Source organism: Octopus sinensis, linkage group LG5 (genome assembly GCF_006345805.1).
Source record: "Octopus sinensis linkage group LG5, ASM634580v1, whole genome shotgun sequence".
Classification (NCBI taxonomy): Eukaryota; Metazoa; Mollusca; class Cephalopoda; order Octopoda; family Octopodidae; genus Octopus; species Octopus sinensis.
This window is the reverse complement of record NC_043001.1, coordinates 89,496,744-89,521,148: the sequence shown is the minus strand read 5'-3', so window position 1 is coordinate 89,521,148 and position 24,405 is coordinate 89,496,744. Positions and strand designations below refer to the sequence as shown.

The 24,405-nt window shown below is 35.1% G+C and overlaps 2 protein-coding genes across 3 annotated transcripts in view; one reads left to right on the top strand and one right to left on the bottom strand.

Moving 5' to 3' along the window:
* The window catches only part of LOC115211667 (60S ribosomal protein L34), a 21,098-nt gene extending 18,863 nt beyond the window's left edge, over window positions 1-2,235 (bottom strand). The window contains exons 1-2 of the mRNA XM_029780303.2: window positions 2,094-2,235; window positions 307-371 (exon numbers count right to left, since the gene is read on the bottom strand). Coding sequence (XP_029636163.1) covers window positions 307-371 — 65 coding nt within the window. The 5' untranslated portion in view covers window positions 2,094-2,235. The remainder of the gene's footprint in view (window positions 1-306; window positions 372-2,093) is intronic.
* Window positions 2,112-24,405, top strand: LOC115211666 (vesicle transport through interaction with t-SNAREs homolog 1A). Of its 2 annotated transcripts, none has more exons than XM_029780302.2 (8): window positions 2,112-2,308; window positions 2,723-2,781; window positions 10,341-10,451; window positions 11,681-11,752; window positions 14,422-14,506; window positions 16,490-16,560; window positions 18,143-18,204; window positions 24,276-24,405. In XM_029780302.2, the coding sequence occupies exons 1-8, from the start codon at window positions 2,146-2,148 to the stop codon at window positions 24,313-24,315; spliced, it is 663 nt and encodes a 220-aa protein (XP_029636162.1). In that variant the 5' UTR covers window positions 2,112-2,145; the 3' UTR covers window positions 24,316-24,405. The 2 variants fall into 2 exon arrangements, with proteins under 2 accessions (XP_029636162.1, XP_029636161.1); XM_029780301.2 differs by lacking the exon at window positions 24,276-24,405 and adding an exon at window positions 19,922-21,675 and having other exon boundaries at window positions 2,114-2,308.

Sequence of the window (24,405 nt, the reverse complement as noted above, 5' to 3'; positions counted from 1 at the left end):
TGATTACAGAAAAAAAAGCATTAAATTAATGAAGTAAAATTACTGGTGATTTAGCTTTACATTGTAATTTATCTTCCAATTTCCCTTATCACTCAAACAGAAGAAAATGACCAAAGTTTATAATGTTTGGCTTATGACCATAAAGTCATACATAGTAACCTCACTTGTATATCATTTATGTTGTGTCTGACCAAAACACTAAGACAGGAAGTATATCAAATGTAAAATCTATCTCATTTATGCAGACATGATAGACACAAAGCAAAAAATGCTCAGAAGTTTGAAAGAGACATTTAAAATACTTACACCTTCCTTCGGTTAGACTTGGTATTGTAAGACAGTCGACGTCTGAATGTAAGTCTTTGAGTCATCTAGAAATTAGAAAGAGTCTGATTAAAGTTCTACCAAAGAGGATGTTGGAGAAATACATATGAACTTTAATCTGTTATATGAACACTAGAAAGTGAGATGAAATTTGAAGAAAAACAAGACACATGAACAATTAATTAAAATCCACTCACTGCACACAAATGGATTACAATTAGTTGCTGCTTACTGTTCATTCGATAAAATACCTTGACAAAACTACAAAAGTGTAAAAGTTTGTCACCTCCCCTGATTTTGTTTCCCCATAACTTTCTTAAAAATGCACATTTTGAAAATGGAATTTTTCTAAATACATTTTAAACGGTGTCGATTACGATAATATCGTAAAAAAATTGTAAAATTCATTTTTCTTTACTGTAGTTGTTTCACATAATTCTTCTACTCTAGACTGTTTCCTCATAACTTTCGTTAGAAACATCATTCTCCCTTCTCACAAGTTTTTTTCAGAATGCAGAATTTTTTTTTTATGTATATTACAATTAAAGTATTTTAAACTTTTACATATCTCAATAATCATCTATTAAGATACTAAACGTTATGGATAAGGTGGTGGTAATCAGTTTTTTTTTTTTTAGAGTCAGAGGAAAATTTAGAAATTTCTCTTCAATCGGGATTTTATGTATATAAAATAAATGTTAGCTAGTAAAGAAGAATAATGTGTGGCGTGCAAGCATCACTTTACCAATGCAACGAGGTAAATTTATGTGATGAGGGGTTACAGGGAAATGATGTTTTGATCAATTTATGTAATCATACTTCTAATTGGTTTCCTCTGAACAGAAGAAACAAAAATCATTCATCAATATATTGTTATACTAAAAATTATTATGAAGCAATAAATAAACTTTTTTCTGTAAGACAAAAAGTCTATAGAACAAGATAAACTGCTTTCTAGTAATTAAATTTTCTACTTCCGTCCAAATTATGTCAGTAGGGATAACTTGAATGTTTTTTCACGCAGATCGAACTATCCCGTAGAGGCATCCACGTTGGCTTTTAAATTAAAAATATAACTCAGACACATGGTATATTTCTAATACACACCGCCGGTGAGGAGAAACTCAATAACGCCACCTTTCTAATTTCAAATCCTGATACGGTTGTTGGGGGTCTTTGGTGATTTTTAATTTTTTTTAATTTCAAGAAGCACACACTAGAAAATATCTAAAGATTGGGTTGAAATATCTAAAGATAAGCCCGGGTTTGAAACTTGTTTACTAAGCTACTTTTAAGTTTTCTGGCAAATATCTAAGAATTTTAGGGTCAAAATTAAAGATAGCTCGAAACTATTTTTCATACAGAATTTAGAACCTAAATTGACGACTGGACATCAAGGTATACACGTTTTATAGTCTTTATAGAGAACAGCGTGGTTCAAATGTGCATGTCTGTGGTTATATGATTTATGATCAGCTATACTATCTCATTAAGCATTTTTGTTTATACCTTATTTTAGCTTATAATATCTTATTTTAAATGAGATCAAATCTATTAGAAATTAGTGAATATGATTGATAGAATAACTTTTAAAAAAGTAAATGTGTGAGTGCTTTCAGGATCGTTGGAGGAGACATGCTTCGAAACACGAACAATCTATTGTGACAAACAGGGAAATACATTTATAAAAAAAATAGCCCCAAACATAATAGAACGAATAACAAATAAAACAAGATCATTTATAAGTTTGAAAAATGAAGAATTCTTACGATGTTGATGGATTAAAAAGCTGGCGATGTAGAAATCACTGCTTCCACCTTAATGTCGCTGGTGAGAAAGAGGCTAAGCGGAAGTAGAAAGCGCCGTCTACTCGTTGTCACCTCGAACAACATGACTTCGTTGTTGGAGTCTTATCAACAGCAATATTCCACATTAACTGCTGATATAACTCATCTCATTGGAAAAATAACTCTTTCACATGGAGGTAAATCAATTCATTTTATCAGATCCTTTTTCAATTTCCGAATTTTCACAGCTATTTTTGGCTCTAATGTGTTCATAAAACCAATGTTTTCTCGAGTCAGCTGCCAGTTGAACTGATCGCCTTGACTATAATTAATATATAAAATGTAACGTAATTCACTTGTGCCACCTCGACAGTATGTTATCTTTCCTTTCGCCTGGTTTTACGGAGATTTCTCACTGTCTTAAGATTGTCAGATCATAAATATAACTTCACAAGTATTGTTTTGAAAATATAACTTCTCAAGTGTTTAACAAAAAATATAACTTCACAACACTCACACACACCTGTTTAATTTTTGCTCTTTTCCTCCGGTTGCGTCAACTGTAAATACTAGCAACAATTATATGCTGATTTTGTTTTTGTTTTTAACAGTTGAGAAACAAGGCCATGTACGTCAAGTGGAGAAGCTGTTCGATGAGGCCTCGGAATTGGTAAGTAATTTTTAATTAACCAATTAGTGATACCATATATTAAAACATTAATTATAAATCGCTACAAAGGGTGCATCTGTATGTTGCCAAAATACTTGGGTTTTTTATATATATATATATATATAATACTCATATTCTGTAAATGAAATTTCCATTGGTAGAACCCTTGGCCGTCTTTTGACAGTTACACGCCTTCTTTCGCTCTTAAATATATATATATATATATATATTATATATATATATATATATATATATATATATATATATTACATTACATATAAGAGGAATGACCACTAGGTTGATTCCTATATGCTAAATGTAGACCCCATATAATCTGACCACTAAGAAAAAATTGTTCTCTTTGATCGGTAGCCACTACACACATTTTTTTTCTCTTGTTTCTTTCTGTGTTCTTTTGTGGAAGAGCGTAGGCTCGAAACGTTAAAGACTTTTTCAATTCCCGAGCGTTATACTAATACATCTGTTTGTTTTCTACACCACCTGTCTTCGTATTTTGCTTTGTTTTTTCGTGAATTTTCCCCCTATATATATGTGTGTGTGTTTTGTTTATTTTTATGTTACAAAAACACAATGATCAGGATCTGATAAGTATTTATCATTCCTCGCGTAAACATCATTATCCTTCCGAACCAGAGTTTCGTTCATTTAGTCAGCTGTATACTTCCGGTACTTATTCTATGACAAATTTACACTTGTTCGAAGCTGATTTCGTTGCTCCTCCAAGATAATGTTTTATAAGTTTTGGGAATTTCATTGCAGCCGAAATATAAATTCAGTGTTTTCCGATATCGTATGGCAGAAATATAATGTGCCTGTTTGGTTATTAATGCATTTCAACAACCACCATCACGTTATTCTGTCACTACTGTTTGTGTTGGAATTTTCGGGGAAGCTACAAGAATATTGTGGAGTTAAAGCAGAAAAGTCAATTGGGCAACGGTATTTGCCCACTAAATTCTAGGTCGTGAGGTCGAATCTATTGCAAGAATTTTATCGTGCACTTGTGCTGAATGCTTCAGTCCATGTACTGTTTTGAAATAGATCCTCTGGGATCAGTGGCGGCTCATAGATAAAATTAGTGGGGATGCTGTTTCAGAAATTTTTTAGCCGTTGTTTTAATATTGTGTAAAAGGAAACAAACATTTAAAAAGAAAATTTATACATAAACTTAATCAGTTCGAGTTTTAGCCACTGCCTGGTAGTGTGTTTAATTTGTTCACAGAACACCGCCGCGAATTCCCCCTTGTCTTTTCAGAAATCTCCCCTTAATCACAAAATAAGGAGAGGAAATCTGCCCTCTTTTTCAAATCCTGGCAGCAACACTGTCTGGAAGCAGGATAATAATCTAATTCTACACTTTATTACATTCAAGAATATAAACACATTTTTAAACACAACATATGCAGTGTCAAAAAGAAACACTACCTTTCACCAGCACACCAGGGTCGGCACTGCGTGAACAACAGTGCTCTCTCTCTCTCTCCCTAGCATGAAGCTTCCTATCTCGGACATGTGAACATATGCAGAACTGTGAACCGCACAGTTCTATATAAGGATATTTGTATCTTTTTCATAAACTAGGGGATGGCTACTGACATTAAGCTTAAGCATTATATAATGTACCAGTATAAAGAAAGAATTAAAGAAAAATAGGACTCATTATATTGAATGTTATCGATAATATAGAGTGGAAATAGGGTGTACTGCAATTCTGCAGTGCCTATACACGAGCCGCCACTGTCTGGAATGTTAACTATGATTGACAGTTCTCTTCTCCAGAGGAAGAACCATCAGCTTCTCACAGTTCCTGGAAGCCTGTGTATGAAAACACTATGTAGGTTTACATAAAAATTGATATTTCACATACTGATGTATAATTTTATCAATACAACCTAGGTTCAGCAACTATAAGATTGAATTCAAACCTTACTATCACAGCCACTTTCTTGTACACTTGAGTAATGAATATAACTCTGGTTACTGAAGAATTAAGTGCATTGTTTAACTCCCACTTCATGATTGATAAGCTGTAGGAAAGGCATCCAGTTACAAAAGTAGCTGCACTTGCAAAGACCATCTTACTCTTGCAACAAATGAATATAGAACTGTAAAAAAAAAAAGATAACAGTAACAAACTCTACTGCATCCTGTATATAACTTCAGTTTCTGAGATATATTCACTTGAAAGAGAGATAGCAAGAGCCCTTCAGTTGTCTTTGTGTTCCTTCCTTCTCAAGCCATGCTTGGCTCTTAAGGGCCGGTTTCCTTGGCGTATAGGTTCCCCATCTGGACGGGATGCCAGTCCATCGCAGGTGAGCTGCAAGATGGAGGAGGAAAGAGCGAGAGAAAGTTGTGGCCAAAGAGTCAGCAGAAGTTTACCATTACCTTCTGCCAGAGCCGCGTGGAGCTTAGGTGTTTCGCTCCTAAACACAGACATCACCAGGTCTGAGATTTGAACCTGCGATCCCTCGACTGCGAGTCCACTGCTCTAACCACTAGTTCATGTGCCTCCACTCAGTTGTCTTTGCTGGATGTGTGGATAGTCTGAGATTGCCCAATAGGTGCTAATCCTGTACTCTCTTAAATTGTGTTTTATTATCTCAAAATTAATCACTGTAAGATATAGGACTCTTTTGTATGGTCTGTGTTATACACTTCAGCAAATATTATAATGATGATGATGATGAAATTATTGTATACAGTGCTCAGGTGCACCACAAATTGTCAAAAGTGTGTATAAAGCATTTGCAGTAATGTACAAATGTCTGGGAAGTGAAAAGCGTAAGAGTCAGATACATGCTTGCATGTGTATTGAGAGGAGAAAATGAGGTGTAGTGTTGGCGAATCTCAGGAAGCATGGAAGTTTTGAAGGATGCAGTTCTCCAGCAACTAACAACTGATGCCGGCAGTTTGTTCCATACTTCAGCAACTCTTAGCGTGAAAAATTGTTTCCGAAAGTCATTGGAGCTGTGCTGTTTTCTGACTTTGTAAGCATGTCCATGGGTGTTAAAATAATAATGAAATTATTGTATACAGTGCTCAGGTGCACCACAACTTGTCAAAAGTGCATATAGAGCATATGCAGTAATGTACAAATGTCTGGGGAGTGAACAGTGTATGAGTCAGCTACATGCTTGCGTGTGTATGGAGGGGAGAAAATCAGGTGTAGTGCTGGCAAATCTCAGGAAGCATGGAAGTTTTGAAGGAAGCAGTGCTCCAACAACTAACAACTGATGCCAGCAGTTTGTTCCATACTTCAGCAACTCTTAGCGTGAAAAGATGTTTTTGAAAGTCATGGGAGCTGTGCTGTTTTCTGACTTTGTAAACATGTCCACAGGTGTTAAACAGGTGGAGTTTGAAAAGGTGCTCAGAGTTAGGAGTTGGGAGGCTTAAAATATGATAGAGGGTCAGGCATAGATGTCTTGTTATAGAAGAGATACATGGCTACCCAGCATTATATAAGAGTGGGTTGGAGTAAAGGCAATGAGGATGGTGGTGATGAAATGTATGAGATAGATGAAAGTATAGGAAAAAATACTGGCAAAGAATTGGGAAGTATGAGATGTGTTACCTTGGTTGGCATATAAATAATTTAAAAGTGTCCACTGGACTGATAACTAATATAATTTGGATGTGACTGCTGAAGTGGTATATAAAATTGGTTGTGTCAACTGGACTGTCAAATAGCATGTTTGAATGTGACAGATAGCAAATCTTGATTGATAAATAACATGTGTATTTGGAAGTTTCTACTGGATTGACAAACAGCAAGTTTGAATATGTCCTCAAGACTAATTGATAGCATATTTGAATATCTCCATGAAAAAATGCAATATTTGAAGGTATCTGTTAGCAATTGCTGCATTTGAGAAAATGTGCTGACAAATATTAAACGTATTTGAATATCATCTCTGTCCAAATACAATAGTTGTCAGTCTCCATTGACAAACATGATAGGTGAGACTCTGCTTTTCTCTGTCTGTCTCTCTCTCTCTCTCTTGCTCACAACCCTCTTTCATTCACCCCCATACAATGCAACATCTGGTGTATATTTGTGTGTGTGTGTGTATATATATATATGTGTGTGTGAAACAGTCATTAATTCTTTTTATATGTCCTAGATTTAAGAACAGACTCATTGTATACATTGCTTTACACTCAACAAAATCTTTTATTATAGAATGAATAGAATTTATTTGGTTTAAAATTAGGTACATCCTCCAATTAAAGTGTAAAAGCTATATTAGGTTATTCATAAATAGGTTACTTGTAAAAGGATGTGTACCCCTGTCTCATTTTAATTAATTGTCTGTACAAGTGTGATTAAATTTTTTTTTCATCTAAACTGGACACTTATACATGCTCTTCCTACCAGTAACCAAACTGGTTCCTGTTTGACAGATGGGCAGACAAGAATAACCAGCATAATGGTTGTAGCAGTGGTTGAACTTATGACTATATGGTCAGCTAGTTAACTCCTTGACTTTAGGCTGCACTATGTGTTACTATTGAAAATATATAAAATACCTCTTCAGAATATTTCTGCTGCTCATATTTGAAATTTTGTTGCCTGATTGTAATATTCAAGGGCTGATGTGCTTCTGTTTTATATTCTGGATGGAGGTGAAGGGGACAGTGGTGGAAATAGTACATAATGTTAGTTTGTAGTTTCTTGTTCCAAGAATCATTATTTGTGAGAGAAAATTTCAGTTACATACAATAATTTTAATATTTAATGAGGTAACTCCAAAACAGCAGTAGTAAACTATGCTTTTTGAAATATAAATTAACCAAAGGTAAAATCTAGAAGCACAAACAGACTTGTGAGATAGTAAAGAAATCATTATGTCATCCTGTTGACCTGTTAAAAATAGAAGCCAAATCTTCCTCAAATCACATTTTATTTCTCTTAAAAAATGAGATACATTGGCACAATAGGTGCAGGCATGGCTGTGTGGTTAAGCAGTTCATTTCCCAACTACATGGTTCCATGTTCAGTTCTATTGCATGACCCCTATAACAAGTGTCTTCTGCTATAGCCCTAGACCAACCTGAACTTTGTAAGTGGATTTGGTAGGCAGAATTTGAAAGAAGCCCATCATCTCTATATGTCATCTATCTGTCTACGCACACACAGAGATAAATGTGTGTGTGTATGACTCCTTGTCTTGATATCAATCAATAGATATAAATGAGTGTCACTATTATATAAGCAATGTAAAGTGGTGAGCTGGAAGAATTGTTAGCACGCTGGACGAAATGCTTAGTGGTATTTCATCCATTGCTACGTTCTGAGTTCAAATTGTGCTGAGGTCAACTTTGCCTTTCATCTTTTTGGGGCCAATAAAATAAGTACCAGTGAAACGCTGGGGTCGATGTAATTGACTAGTCACTCCCTCCAAAATTTCTGGCTTTGTACCTTTAATAAAGAGAATCGTTACACAAGCAGTGTAAAGATATGTCCAGCTATGGGGGGAAATATTACCTTGCTTGGAAGCAGATGAGGGTTGATGACAGGGCAGTTGTAGAAAATATGCCTTAATAAATCCTGTTTGAACCATGCACGCATGGGAAAATGGACATTAAAATGATGATAATGACATTGGTTAAATGCTAGATGAATTATTTCTGGGTGAAAGAGACAAAATGTTTACAAATTGTATACTTGTGGCTATAGGTCTGTTAAATCAGAGTTGACCTTGGATTAAATATTGATTGGAAGCGAAGAAACATTTTGGGGCAAAATTCTATGCTTCTTTTCTCCCAGTAGGATATAGTCATACATCAGGGGCACCAACTATTTCTTGTTTTCCACAGTTCTGATTAACCAGCTGGTAATTAGTGGCAGTCTACATCAATAAAAGGCAAGAAGTAGGTTGTTGAGAAAAGAAATATTGGTTAGGACCCACTTTTTGTCAGGGAAATATCCTTCAGAGGATATCCTTCATTGTTAGGTTCTTTTATATTTGTGTAACTAAAATATTTGCTAATTACCATATTTACCAGTGTATAAGACATGCTTTCATTTTTGTTTTTGTATTATTTTAAAAATCTATCCAAAAATTTCTCTGCGTCAAATGCAGCTGTATTATGGATGGGAGACAGTGTCATAGGCTAGGGAGCTGGACAACTAGGTACAATAATTATTACTAATAATAGAATATTAGTTTCAAGTTTTGGCACAAGGCCAGCAAGTTTGGAGCTGGGGGTAAGCTGATTATGTCAACCCCAGTGCTTGACCTGGTACTTATTTTATCAACCCCAAAAGAATGAAAGGCAAAGTCAGCCTCAGCAGAATTTGAACTCAGAACAAAAAGACCGACAGAATGTTGCTAAGCATTTTGCCTGGCATGCTAATGATTCTGCCAGCTTGCTGCTTTAACTAATAATACAATGTTGAAACTAAGCCAAATTATTGTGAACTGTTAGCACAACCATATGAAAGATTGCTTACAGTATGTGGAGAGGTTGCATCATCTCGTCATTCGCTCATTGTGAATAGCTGACAGGCAGATGAAAATTGAACATTTCTCCTTCCTTCACATACATCACCTACACCTGACCTACATTGTTTAATGATTCTGTTACCTTTTAAAGCCATTTTTTATTCATTTAAATGAAAAATCATCCTTTGGCTTTTAAATTGGCCATATTTGGCCTAAAATATTCTATCTGTTTTATGTTCAAACTGACTAGATCCAACCTGTCACACATACCCCACAATGTCATTCTAAAAATAAACACTCACATCATTGAAATCTTGAAGCTATGAGCATTACACTTGACCGAATAATCTGAATGCTAAAGGGTTAAAGGAGCATTAAGTTTTCATCTGCCTGTCAGGTATTTGCAACAAGTGAATAACAAAAATAAACCAAAGCTGTGATGCACCACCCTGGTGGCCTATCACAGTTACACAAAACATCACAACCAATAAATTACAAATTTTACGTCCTGTATGACAATTCTCTTGACCAAAATATAAACAACTATACAATGAATATGAAAGAAGATAAAGTTGAAATACAGTACTTCCATAACGTATTATATTTATGATAGATTTATGGTTTTACTCTTTATTGCAGCAGCCACATAAAAAGCACTGGTGCTAGTGCCACTTAAAAATCACTGGTGATGGTGCCACATAAAAAGCACCCAGTACACTCTGGAGTGATTGGTGTAAGGAAAGGCATCCAGCTGTAGAAACCAAGCCAAAACAGACTATGGAACCTAGTGCAGCATTTGGCCTTACCGGTTTCTGTCAAGCTATCCAACTCATGCCAGCATGGAAAATGGACATTAAATGATGATGATGATGATGATTCCAGTCCATTGTTACAGTATTGAATGTACATGCACAGAATCTTACAAAATATACTTGTAAAATAGGAGTGTGACTTTTATACACTGGCAAATACAGTAACTCTGCAGTCAGTTTAATTTTTTTTTTTTTCTGTAAAATACAGTTGATCTATTCAAAATTAAAAGCTATTCATTGGTAACAAAGATGATTTTTATGTTGTTTTTTGTTTTCATAGCTGGAACAGATGGACCTGGAGGTGAAGGAACAACCAAGCAAGGACAGGCAAAAGTATCAAACAAGAGTACGAAGCTACAAAACAGAACTTTCAAAACTTCAAACAGATGTGGTGAGTTGCAATATTTTTTTCTAATTCTTTTATTCTTTTACTTGTTTCAGTCACTTGACTGCAGCCATGCTGCAGCACCGCCTTTGTTCAAACAAATTGACCCCAGGACTTATTCTTTGTAAGCTTAGTACTTATTCTATTGGGCTCTTTTGCTGAACCACTAAGTTACGGGGGCATAAACACACTAGAATCAGTTGTCAAGTGATGGTGAGGGGGACAAACACAAACACACACATATGTATATATGACAGGCTTCTTTCAGTTTCCATCAACCAAATCCACTCACAAGGCTTTGGTCGGCCCAAGGTTATAGTAGAAGACACTTCCCCTAGGTGTCATGCATTGGGACTGAACCCAGAACCATGTTCACGCTGGTATGCAAGCTACTTATCACACAGCTACTCCTGCATGTCGAAGTATGATGGTTGATGCAAAATAGCTGAGAGGATGGAAAAGTGAATATTAAAATTATGTACTGCATTGTAATGTTTTGTCCTACCCATATATGCATAGAGGACTCACTCATACACCAGGAATTCTAGATTGGTCTAGATTTATATTCAGATAAAATTGAGCACTAGTTTCTTGTTGCAGGGCACTGTTCCTGTTCAGTGCTGTGTGATACATTTCAGAACAATCTAATAACGTGTTTAAAAGTGCAACAATGTAATGAACTATTTCAAAGAGATCCTGATAATTGTTCTTTTGCAGTGTTCTACCAGCATTATTTCAAAGTGGCAAGCTGTGATAGTAATTGAGGTTTCCATGTCAAATAGTTGAATGTATTTAATCTATATTTGTCCAACATCATCAACATAATCCATGGGCTTTCTTTCACTTGTATTCAACTGAAAACACTTGCCACTGAACCTTCTTACCACTGAGATAGATTAATATAAGACTATACTGGGTGTTCATAAATTACCTTTACAATTTGAAAAATTCAGAAAAATGAAATGAAAAGCAAAGATGACTCAGCAGAGTTTATTGAAAAACATAGGCAAACAAATCAAGTTTTATTAGAAACATCAAAACACTCCCACATGGTTCCACATGGGCTCCATTACTTGCAAAGAAGTTGATTGACGGACCTTGACTTTCCTGAAGACTTCAGTAAAATTGTGCTATCAAAAGTGATTTATTGTTGGTTTGTGTTATTGTCTATTGTATCTTTTGACATCTGTCATTATTTTTTGTATCTGAACCTATCATTGTTGAATTTGTTGCAGAGACGTGCTAAACTGGGACTTGACAGTAAAGATGACTGCATGCTTGATGATCATCATGATGCTGAGGATCAGGTAAAGTAAACAATTTAGTTTCAAAATAGCCATATTGCCTCAAGTATTGCAGTTTATATATGATATACATTGTATCAAATATTTTGTTTTCCAGCATACAAGTTGGCACAATATATAGTGTAAACCTTCAGCCATTGGCATTATCTTTCCACTTCCTGCTGCATTCCACATGGAATTTTTGGTCCTCCAAAGTTGTATTTGGTGTATAAGCCAACCTACCTTTTTGGTGTGGGCTGTAAATTTTGGTCTGAAAATTATGACTTGTATGCTAGAAAATATGGTATCTATGATGGAATAAGCAATATTAAAGATGGACGAATGATATTGAAAATACTTGTAAAATTAGAATATTATATGTTATAGAAATATGAGGAAAACCTGGTCAAAAATGGAGTTATCTGTTAGTTTTGATTTCTTTCCATCTAAGCTCACGATAAAAATGTACTGAGTGGTCTGAAGGTTTTGTCACTCTCTACTGAAAAGTAATAAGAACAACAGAAGAACAATATAAAAATCTTTTCTACTCTAGGCACAAGGCCTGAAATTTTGGGGGAGGGGGCCAATCGATTAGATTGACCCAGTATGCAACTGGTACCTAATTTATCAATCCCGAAAGGATGAAAGGCAAAGTCAACCTCAGCTGAATTTGAACTCAGAATGTAAAGACGGACGAAATACCACTAAGCATTTTGCCCGGCATGCTAACATTTCAGCCAACTTGCCACCTAAAAGGAAATTATCTGAACGTCTGAGCATGAGTCATGCAGAGATGGTCTAAGCTACACAGTCAAGCATTCAGATAGGAACAATATAATATTATCAAATATGTACTGGTTTTAGTATATTCACTTTCATTGACACTGCCACACATCGAGAAGGTCTGTATGAACATCAACAGCTTTGTAAAATATCACACAGGACATGGCTCCGCATTATTTTGTTCCACAAAAATGGTGTTCATACAGACCTCGATGACAGTGTTAGTGTCAACAAAAGGGAATGTACTAAAACCAACACATGTTTTTGATATTATTATTATATTGTTCCTCTACTGTTCTTAGTGGGTGACAGGACTTTTGGATCACCCTGTATGTCCTAAGATATGAGAATTGTGGAAGACACTTGTTGCTTCATGTAATACAAAGTTGATCAGTTTGGAAGATATATATGAGGTTTCATCATCATCACTTAATGTGCATGTTCCATACTATCATGGGTTTGATAGTTTGACAGAATCCACAAGATCAGAGGATTACATTGTGCTCCAGTGTCTACTTTGGCATGGTTTCTATGGCTGGTTGCTCTTCTCAATGCCAACCACTTTATAGTGTGTACCAGGTGCTCTTTTGTGCCACTGGCACAAATGCAGTCACCATGCAGCTTGCGGGACTACAAAACCCTGGGTGGGATGGGGAGCAGCATTCAAAGAGGTGGGAGGAGGGCAGGGCAGGCAAGTTCTTGTAGAGGGGCTACATAGTTATTCACCATAAAGAGAGAGTGAGAATGATTTGTAGGAGCTGCGAGTCCAGGTGTCTCCTCAAGGTATGAGGTGAGTAGAAGTGTGTTGGGACAGTGGAACTAGAAGTGTGGATGGGGGTTTGCAGGAGATGGGAGGTAGGTAGGTAATAGCTTCAAAGACTAAGTCGAATTGAAGGGTGGATGTAGGGAGTGACGAATGATCAGTGGCGCATGAGTTGGGGATGGTAGACGGGTGTTGAAGAGAGTGGGGGAGAGTGGCAGGGCAGTCATGGTGATACAGTTTGGAGGTGAGAAATTAGGAAGTCGGAATGCTTATGTCATTCCTATGAGAATCTGTTGAATTAATGAAGCAGTTACCATGGTTATTTAGGATTTCTAATACAAGGCCACAGATTTGTAGGGGCTGGGGATAATCAGTTGGCTCTTCAAATATATGATTGTTACTTATTTATCAACTCTGGTGGGAAGAAAATCAAAGCTTTGAATATTACGAAGAAACCAATAATAAAATTGATTGACTTACTCTTGCACATGATTGGTACTTAGTTTATTGATAGGCAGTAGGAAGAAAAGCAGAATCAACCTCTAATGAGATCTGAACCCAAAATGTATGAAAAGGGCTAAGATATTTATTTATTTATTGCCCACAAGGGCTAAACATAGAGGGGACAAACAAGGATAGGCAAAGAGATTAAGTTGATTACATTGACCCCAGTGCGTAACTGGTACTTAATTTATCGACCCCAAAAGGATGAGAAGCAAAGTCAACCTCGGCAGAATTTGAATTCAGAACGTAAAGACAGATGAAATACTGCTAAGCATTTCGCCCAGTGGGCTAACGATTCTACCAGCTCGCCACCTTAATGGACTAAGATATTTCTATGCTGTAATTACTTGTACCTCTTATCTAATTTAGTCAGAATATTGATTTCAAATTTTGGCACAAGACCAGCAAGTTCAGAGAAGTGGGGTTAAGTCGATTACATAAGCCCCTGTGCTCAACTGGTACTTATTTTATTAACCTTGTAAGGACGAAAGGCAAAGTTGGGCTTGGTGAGATTTTATAACGAGAATGTAAAAACAGATGAAATTTCACTAAATATTTTGCCCAGCTTGCTAACAATTCTGCCAACTCACTGCCTTGTTTAGTCAGAATATTAATAGAAGTTTACTTCATGGATGTTTTGTAGCGAACTCGGTTGCTGGAGAATACAGAACGGTTGGAAAGATCTGGACGGAAACTAGATCATGGATATCACACTGCTGTGGAAACAGGTAATTGTATTTATCCTCTTTTTGCATTTAATAAGAAGTTTCTGCTCTTAGCCTTTAATGACTCATTGTGTCTTCTGCATTGTGTAATGCAGCCAAACTAATGGGACCTTTACCTTTTGACCTACAGATTTAAAAAATAATTTTTTGTAACTAAACACTTTCTGACACTGGTAGAATGTGTCATATAAAACATTTTTTACTCTTAGCATTTTTGAGAAAAACTTATATTTATGAAGTTATTTCACGTTAAATTTGTAGTATTTCAGTAATTTCAACCAATCAAGACCCTAACCTTAAAACCCTAACCCTAAAACCTTACAGCTAAAACCAGTACAAACACACGAACGATGTCATAAATAACAGTGACAAACGAAAAATACACCACCAATAGTTGTTGTTGACAAACAACAGCAGTAATTTTATTCAGCTAAATACACATCATTGATTGGTTGAAATTACCGAAATAGGACTATTTTAATGTGAAATAACTTCGTAAATATAAGTTTTTCTCAAAAATGCTAAGAGTAAAAAATGTTTTATATGACAGATTCTTCCAGTGTCCGAAGTTTGAAAATGTTTATTTACAAAAAATTATTTTTTAAATCTGCCAGTCAAAAGGTAAAGATCCAACTACTGGTTAATGTCCACTGTCAGTGTAGAACTACTTGGAGACTCATGAATATATCTATTGCACAATGGCCAAACAAGAGTCTATTTGGTTAGAAATAACAACAAAATCTCTCTCAAATCATAGTCTGCTAGCACTTAAAAAGTAGACTTTAGATAATACAGCATAGCCATGTGGTTAGGAAGCTTGTTTTGCAGCCACATGGTTTCAAGTTAAATTTCTTTGCATGTACCTTTTACTATAGCCCTAAGCCAACCATGCCTTGTAAAAGAATTTGGCAGATGGAAACTGTGTGGAAACCTATCATGTCATCATCATCACCATTTAATGTCTGTTTAAATCAGTGGTTCTCAACCATTTTTTGCCTATGGACTCCTTAGATTCCTATTTTATTCTACTGGACTCCCATGTTTAAAAAAATTCTATTGTATTTTTATGATTAAATATTAATAGGAATTGTATTTAAAAAATTGTTAAAATATTTTGTGTATTGCCAAAGTATAACAAATTTCTGGAAAAATAAATTTCTATAACAAAATCTCATATGAACCTCAGTTGAGAACCACTGGTTCATGTCATGAGGATTATGCATAACGGGCTTCCACACAGTTTCCATCTACCAAATTCACTATGTACGTATTATATGTGTTTGTGTTTGTCTCCAATCCACTGCTTGATAACTGGTGTTACTTTGTTTACATCCTGGTAACCTTGCAGTAGAGCAAGAGAACTTGATAGAATAACAACCAGACTTTTAAAAAAATGTATTGGGGTCAGTTTGTTTCATTAAATTCTTCATGACAGTGCCCCAGCATAGCCACAGTCCAGTGATTGAAACAAGTAAAAGAATAGGAAAAAGTACATTTAGGACAGTGATTTCCCAGCTTTTTTTAGTTTTACTGCTTTTTAAAGTTTAATAGGTTCAAATTATTCCAGTATCGAAATATGTAACTTATAAAGAACAAATGCACGATTCTGGTACAAGTCAGTACTTATTATATAGTGTTACTGTAAAATCAATCTTGATGAAATGGACAAAGTGTTTTGTCAATGCCAGATTTTAGATGCGTGGTTTAGACTTTGCATTATTGTTTGTCAGTGTTTAACTTCTAAAACATTTCTTTGTTATAGATGAATTCCAGCCATATTCTTCCAAACTACATTGTTACCCAACAATGTAGCCCTCTCATTCCCACTTCATCTTGACTCTAACAGAGCCCATAGCTATGTTTTGAAAACATTAAAAAAATATTAAAATCATTTTATTTAATGAAGACATTTTTTTTTCTGTGATAAGTTTTGCCAAAGTGTGAATGTTATATATATATATATATATATATATCTTTATTTTTTAGAACAAATTGGATCTGCCATTCTAGAAAATCTTCATTCACAGCGCCAGACTATAAACAGATCAAGAGGAAGGGTATGTTACAACATTAACAGCTAACCATTGTCAAATAACTTTTGTTTGAAATCTTACCAGTAATACTATGGAAAAAACTTCTCTTACTTTTCACACCATCATCATCATCATCATCCTCAGCAGTAGTCTCAGATATTAACTACTGGTCTCTCATACGTTCAACCACCTGGAATGGTAAATTCCCTACCCAAAAATGTATTATTTATTATAGTTATATCATTGCTGTCCATGTTGGCATGGGTTGGATGAGTTTTTACTGCTTTCTTGAATGGATCAGAGGACCACATCTCATTTAAAGGCTTCATTTTGACTTGGTTTCTAAGACTGGATGCCCTTCTTAGCATACAATATCTCACATTATGCACCAATTTTCCATGTTGGTACATGTTAGATGGTTTGACAGGATCTGATGAATCAGAGAACCCTATTGTGCTCCAATGCCTGCTTTGGTATCGCTTCTACAACTGGATGACGTTGCTAATGCTTATTATTTTACAGAAAGGTATTAGTTTCCTTTGGTCAGATATGTTTTTATGGAAGTGTAGAAGTGGACAACCATGTGAGTGGATTTATTAGACAGAAACTGAAATACACCCATTGTTTATGTCTATATATTTTTGTATTTCTTTGTCTATACATCACATGATGGTTGTAGACAAGATCGGTGTCATACAGCATTTGTATGGCAGTGATGCTCATATCCAATCTTTCATGAAAACCTGTCCAGCCATGGGGAAATGTTCCTTTGCTTGGAAACAGGTGAATGTTGGTGATAGGAAGATCATCCAGCTGTAAAAAATCTGCCTCAGCAAATTCCTTCTGATCTATACAGACCTGGAAAAGATGATGGTGATGATATATAGATAGATAGATAACATCAGTTTCAAATTTTGGCACAAGGTCAGCAATTTCCGGAGAGAGGCTAAGTTGATTAAATTGACTCTAGTGCTCAACTGGTACTTATTTTTATTGGCCTCGAAGGGATAAAAGGTAAAGTTGAGTCCTGCAGCATTTGAACCCAAAACATGGATGAAATGAGGCTAAACATTTTGCCCAGCTTGCTAAGGATTCTACCAACTTGTCGCCTTAAATAGATAGATAGATAATATTGATATGTATATATATATTTCTTGTCAGTGAGTTAGTCAATTAAAGAGGGACAGTGTTCATGATCTTTGCAAGCCCTCCTGTGTGAGATTGATACAGTTGATGTTGTATGTAGACCTACATGACAACATAAGTGGCAAGGGAACCTAGGATTTAACAGAATGAATTTCAGTTAAGTCACCCAATGCCAATGTGGCAGTGTTAAACTAGCATTAAACATGCTAGGTCTCCCATCCAATCTGTCTCAGCTATAAATACTTTATCTGAATGGAAAAAAAAATTACTGGTTTCTCCACTCCCTACTTAATTATATTGTCAGTTGTAGGAAAGAACTCCATCTTTAAAAAAATTTGTTCCAACAATGACCGTTCCAAATATACATACAGACAGACAGACAAAGCAGATTGATGTAAATCTGAAACTTGTTTCTTCTACTCTAAAATTCTTGAGATTTCTACTGCTTTGTTAATTTCAGGTTGATGAGATGAATACAGCTCTTGGGAAGAGTTCACGTTTGTTGACTGGTATGATGAAGAGGTAAGGTATTTCTATCAGTAAACACTTACTTTCATATATATATATATGGCGATGATGTGTGTGTAATCATTTTCATAATTGTCATTTTAATGATTACTTTTCCATTCTTGTGGGTCAGATAAAATTCTTTGAAGTAAATTTTCTTTGGCTGGATACCCTTCCTCTCGCCTACCCTCATCTATTTTTTAGAAACATATTTCTCTTTGTCCTTCAAACATGAACAGCAAAGTGGCCACAGTTGCAAAAAAAATTGCACTATTTGTATGACAGTGACTTACCTTTACAATTAGAATGTAATGACAGGACAGCATGCACCCATATGTACATACTCACATTTTTCTTTGCCATTTATCAAGCTGTTAAAATAACAAGATGGTTAGTTAACTGCATTCAAAGTAGTTGATGTTTGAATGCGCGCGTGCATATAGAAATAGAAAAAGATAGAGAAAAACACAGGGGAGGTAATCAAACCCTCAGCAACCATCACCAGTGTTTTACAAGTATCAAAATTATGTAAACCAGACCAGAATGGTTTATGATGTGTCTGGTGGTCTGTCTTTAATTTCCATTAAAAGGAATTTTTTAAAATGTAGACATAAAGGAAAACTCTCTTTCCTTTAATTTACAGTCATTAGAGGTTCTTAAGTTTTAAAAAACACAAGAACCTCTTGTGACTGAGATGTAATTGACTATCCTCCTCCCTCAAAACTTTGTGAAAATTAGAAAGGATTATTACTATTATTATTATTCCTCCGAGGTCCTTTCAGGGTCAATAAATTAAGTACTAGTTATGTTCTGGGGTTGATCCAGAAATTTTGGCAAGCTGGCAGAAACGTTAGCACGCCGGGTGAAAAGCTTAGTGGTATTTCATCTGTTTCACATTCTGAGTTCAAATTCCACCAAGGTTGACTTTGCCTTTCATCCATTTGGGGTCAATAAATTAAGTACCAGTTACGTTCTGGGGTCAATCTAATTGACTGGCCCCTTCTCCAAAAATTTCAGGCCTTATACCTAGAGTAGAAAAGAATAAATTAAATACTAGTGAAACATTGGGGTCAATGTAATCGGTTAGTCCCCTCCCCCAACATTTCAGGCCTTGTGCTTTTAGTAGAAAGGATTATTTTTATTATCATCATCATCATTATTTTAAGGCAGTGAGTTGACAGAGTCGTTGGCATGCTGGGCAAAATGCTTTGTAGCATTTCATCTGTCTTTACATTCTGAGTTCAAATTCCGCCAAGGTTGACTTTGCCTTTCATCCTTTCAGGGTCGATAAAATAAGTACCAGTTGGACACTGGAGGTCAATATAATCGACTCATTCCCTCCCACAAAATTGCTGCCCTTGTGGTAAAATTATTATGAGCTGACCAAATTGTTAGATTGTCAGACAAAATGCTTTACATTCTGAGTTCAAATTCCATTAGTGTAGACTTTGTTTTTCATCTTTCTAGGCTCAGTAAAATATGTGGCCTGTACCAATATTAGCAATAATTATTTTTAGACAAGTGCCTGGAAGAGTTGGTGCTTAAATCCTGTTGAGATCAACTTTGCCATTCATCCCTTTCTGAGGTTTGATAAAATATACACTAGTCAAGTTCTGGGATTTCTATCTCCATGACCAAAACTTATGACCTCATCACAAGGAAAAAAATTATTATTATAATTGTTGTTGTTTGTTTGTCAGTAAATTAACTGTCATTTCCTTTCTACCTTCAGGATCATCCACAACCGTATTATGCTTGTTGTTATTGGACTAATTATGGTAATCAGCATCTGTGTAGCACTATACCTAATTGTGCGACGGTCTTCTTGAGAAACCTCTTGACATACCATTCTCTACAACAACCGCTCTTTCTTCATCAATATTCTATGAGAATCTGCCTGCATTATATATTTATATACACACTTTCTCCAAAATATATATATACATGTATATATATAGTTTGTGTATGTGATCTACATGCTGTTACAGCATCGTCTCGAATTCCTCATCTGCTGAACCTCTGATATCTGACCTTTCCTTAGAGCCCCTCACCTCTTATATCTTTTTATTCTCTTTATATGAAGCTGGGAAAATCAAAGGACCATGTACCACCCTTACAAATGAACAGACTTTACTATGATTGTGTACTTCACCTGTAATCCTCCTTCTATCTCCCCTATCTAATTTAAATACCCTTTATTTAATTATTTATTAATTAGGAATTGTTTGCTTTTTACTAATAAAACTTAACCCTGAATTTGTCCTTCCTGTCTGGACCTCACTGACAGCAAGAGCAGAAGTCCAAAAGCAACCAGGACATTTCAAACCATTTGATATTGCTATTTGATTGTGTGCCCTAATCCCTGTTGCTGAGGAAAACAAGGTGACATTAATCCCTCTCTACTCCCAACATGGCCAAATAGATGTTTTCATTGTTTTAAAAGCTGAGAGTTCAAACCACTACAATGGTTTCAATATATTTCTAAGTATGACACTTTATTTTATGTTGTCTTAGTTTGCCATAACCCCTGAATGGATATATTCTAGATTATCTGGGGAACATCAGCTGTGATAGGCCGGTGTTCTTCCAGCTCAAAGATTTATCCTACATCTACTGAACTTCATGAAATTAGAGCTAGGTACTGGTCCTTAAATATTTTTCTTTCCCCAGATTTTAAGGATTATTTACTTGGCATATTACTATACTATTCCTTAAAAATGAGATGGCCAAGTGGAGAAGCCATTGGAGTGTGCTCTTAGGTTACAAGTTGAAATTTACTAAAGGTGACTTGTGTTTTCTAATCAGAACACTTTAGTTTATATTACCAGAGTTTACCTGGCTGTCAGGAATATGTAGCAACTCATCTGTGAATGTGATAGATTGGTGATACTTATTTGACTCTAATCCACTAACACAGAAACTGGAAGTATCATTCCAGTAGCAATAGATCTCTGGGTTTTTTTTTCAAACTATTTAGTGTTATTCCGGAGTGTGAACAACTCTCTTTGTTAAAAGGTTTATATTAGGAAACATTCGCACAATTTATCTAATGACTCTTATTCAACATTTTCAGTGGTAGAGGGGATGTGTTCAAATCAAGTTTCATCAACTGTATCATTTGGGCCATGATAAAAATCAACAGTGAAACAACTGTTAAAAAAAAAGTTGAGGATACGGTCCTTCAACGGAAGTGTTGTTGGTGGTTTATACATTCACTATGGTGCAAATAAATATTTTAAAATCAGTATTAAGCAGTAATTCATAAAGATTTCATTAATAAATATTATTATCAATGTGCTTACATCAACATATCTGATACCTGAGATACAAGTCCAATAACTGTTCTTCAATTAACAGTCATATTTTCTTTTCAAAGCATTGAATGTGAAACTACAGAAGTTAACTCCATATTTCATGACAATGAGTAATGTTGATTTAACCCTTTTGGTACAAACCTGCCTGGACCATCCTGGTTCTATGATAAAAGCTCCATGTTTTAAAGTGATCTAAATTAAAATTTTCCATCAAAATTTTGTAAATTCAAGTTCCAAACATCAGCTTAATAATTGCAAAATTATTTTACTAAATTCTTCATTATTTTCGAAATTAATTGAAACAAAAGCAGTGCATTTCAACAGATGGTAACAAAAGGGTTAAGTACACTGAAGAATTTTTCAATAAAATCTTTCGTTAATATTCAATATGAAAAAATAATTATATGTTCCTCTGTATTTTTTTATCAAATGGCACTAGAACTTCAAGCCGTACTCTACTCCCCCAAATCTCATTTACTTCAATATTTGTTATACAAAATTACAGTAGGTAGCAGTTATATTACTGGGTAACTACTAACCACAAGATCATGTGTTTAAACACTGTGGCAGTCATTATTTGCTCCCTGTTTGAATACCATTCATTAATGCTGCTTCAAGCTGTTTTCAATTAAAGCATAGTTATCCACCAAGCTGTAAGCAAAAAATTTACATCATATATTTTAATTTTTAAGAAAATAATAAAAAAGAAAAAGAAAAGCCTATCTAACCCATTTTTCAACACAGAAATAGACTGAAAAAAAAAAAAAACAGTAAATAAGAAATAATATCTATTGCCATTTAAACATGGCTGTTCCATAGGAACTGATATTACTGCTATTTTTAACCCTAGGAAAACACCTCCAGCTGGTTATTCAATGCAATCTGTACTCAATATATATTGCAAGCAGGGGAGTGGACCCCCACCATCCTCTAGCCACAAGACCATCAGGCCGTACAGTTTCAACCTCTTTGTGGGTCATCTTTGGTAGTGGACACTCATCCACTAGAAATAGCAGTAGTTCACTCCTGCTCACAATATATAGAAATCAAGTGACATGCAGTCATTGATTTTACAAGCAAATTAGCTAATTAAAAAATCTTTATAAATATATATATAATATATGGCACATGATTGAGTTAAGATGCTAAACTAGACTGCTAACAATAGGATTTGTAGTTCTAGTTGTGCTTTATTGAGCTCTGTGTGAATGACTAACCATTGTGCTTCTTTTAGTCTATCAAGTTGATACCATAAATTATGTTCCCTACTAAATGACCGAGTCATTTGGTCTAAGAAAGATATCTACTTATAATAAGAATTGCTGCAAATTCACAAAATACTTTATTGCTATACTAGTAACATGGCAGGATGAGATGTAAAATAAAAGAAAGAAAAAAATTAGTTCTCGGCTTTCCCAGACTGGTGAGATTGATACAGTTGGTACCCATATCCATACTTGCATATCAATGTCCTCAAGAAAAATGTGGGTGCAGAGAAAATCTGCTGTCAAGTTCAAAGTGAAGCCACATCAAAAGCAACCAACATTTTAAGTAATGTTTTTTTCTTAAACTGAAGTGAAATAGAATATAAATTCAATTGTTTTTAAAAACTGCTTCCCATTATTTCTTTTTAATGCTTACTTGGATGTGATGGATTTTGAAATTTTCAATATTTTTTTTTTCTTGTGTAATTTTGTAACTTTATATCAGAGGCTGATTAGTCACTATTTTTCTCCTGCTGACCCTAACCTAATCCATTGTGAAATAAAAGTAGTGCTGGTAATCAGATAAAAAAAAAAACAGACAAATATTTTAACATGATGATGATGATGATGATGATGGTAGTCTTTCAAAGTCTGAGAAAGGCAGTTCTGCAATTTCTTGGTGAACAACCTGCAGGAATGATTGTGCTGTACATTAGCATCACTCCCTCTGTCTGAACAGGTGCATGGTGTACCACACGCCAGGTGTTAAAGTGATCACAGAACAAAGTGAAATGGAGTGTTTTGCTCAAGAACACAATGAACCTCCTGGTTCAAGAATTGACACTGATGTCAAGATCACGAGTATAACACCCCAACCACTATGCTCTATGGCCTCTCAGTATTTTAGCATAATATATTATCGACCCAATATAAAAAGGTATGGGAGAGTTTGACTCACCAGCTTAATATTTACAGCTATGTGTGTTTGTTTTCTCCATTATTAAACTTCTATTTAAGACTTCTTATAAGTTTATTTTCAGTTTTTACTTGTTAATGAGTCATTAAAATTTAAATCCAATTCATGAGGTTGGATTTGCAGTCAAATGAGAAGTGTTATAGCTGAGACAATACATTCATTATAGTGACAATAAATATTCTAAAACAAGTATTAAGCATTGTACATGATAAATTTAGTGAGATGTACCATATTTTCTGGCATACAAGTCAAATTTTTTAGATTAATATTTACAGCTGAAAAAAGGGACTTTGAAGGACCAAAATTTCCTTGTGAAATTTTGAAAGTTAGTAATGATGTTTAAATGTTTATACTTTATACTACATTGATTTATATGTTGGAAAATACAGTATTTAAATTAGGTAATGCCCACTGAGGCCTAGCTCTCCGTCAGTTATGAGGACAAGTGTGCCAGTTGATGTGATCAGCCAAATAGCCTGCTCCTGAAATTAACTTGCAAGTGGCTGAGTGCTCCACAGACATGTACCTTAATGTATTTAGGGAGATTTAGCATGATACAAAATGTAACAAAGTTGGCCCTTTAAATTTCAGGTATAACTCATTCTTGCCAGGTGGATCAGAGAGAAATTAAAGTCTCTTGCTCAAAGACACAATGGAATTGTTCAAGGATCGACTAATGTACAGTGTAGAACAGAAATAAAGAGTATTTCTTAGCATTGGT

Bases quoted from the DNA above. Each gene is read 5' to 3' on its own strand.
- LOC115211666 (XM_029780301.2), top strand. From the start codon at position 2,146: ATGTCGCTGGTGAGAAAGAGGCTAAGCGGAAGTAGAAAGCGCCGTCTA. The intron at 16,561-18,142 runs GTATGTTACAAC...TGTTAATTTCAG, and splicing joins TAAACAGATCAAGAGGAAGG to GTTGATGAGATGAATACAGC. The intron at 18,205-19,921 runs GTAAGGTATTTC...TTCTACCTTCAG, and splicing joins TTGACTGGTATGATGAAGAG to GATCATCCACAACCGTATTA.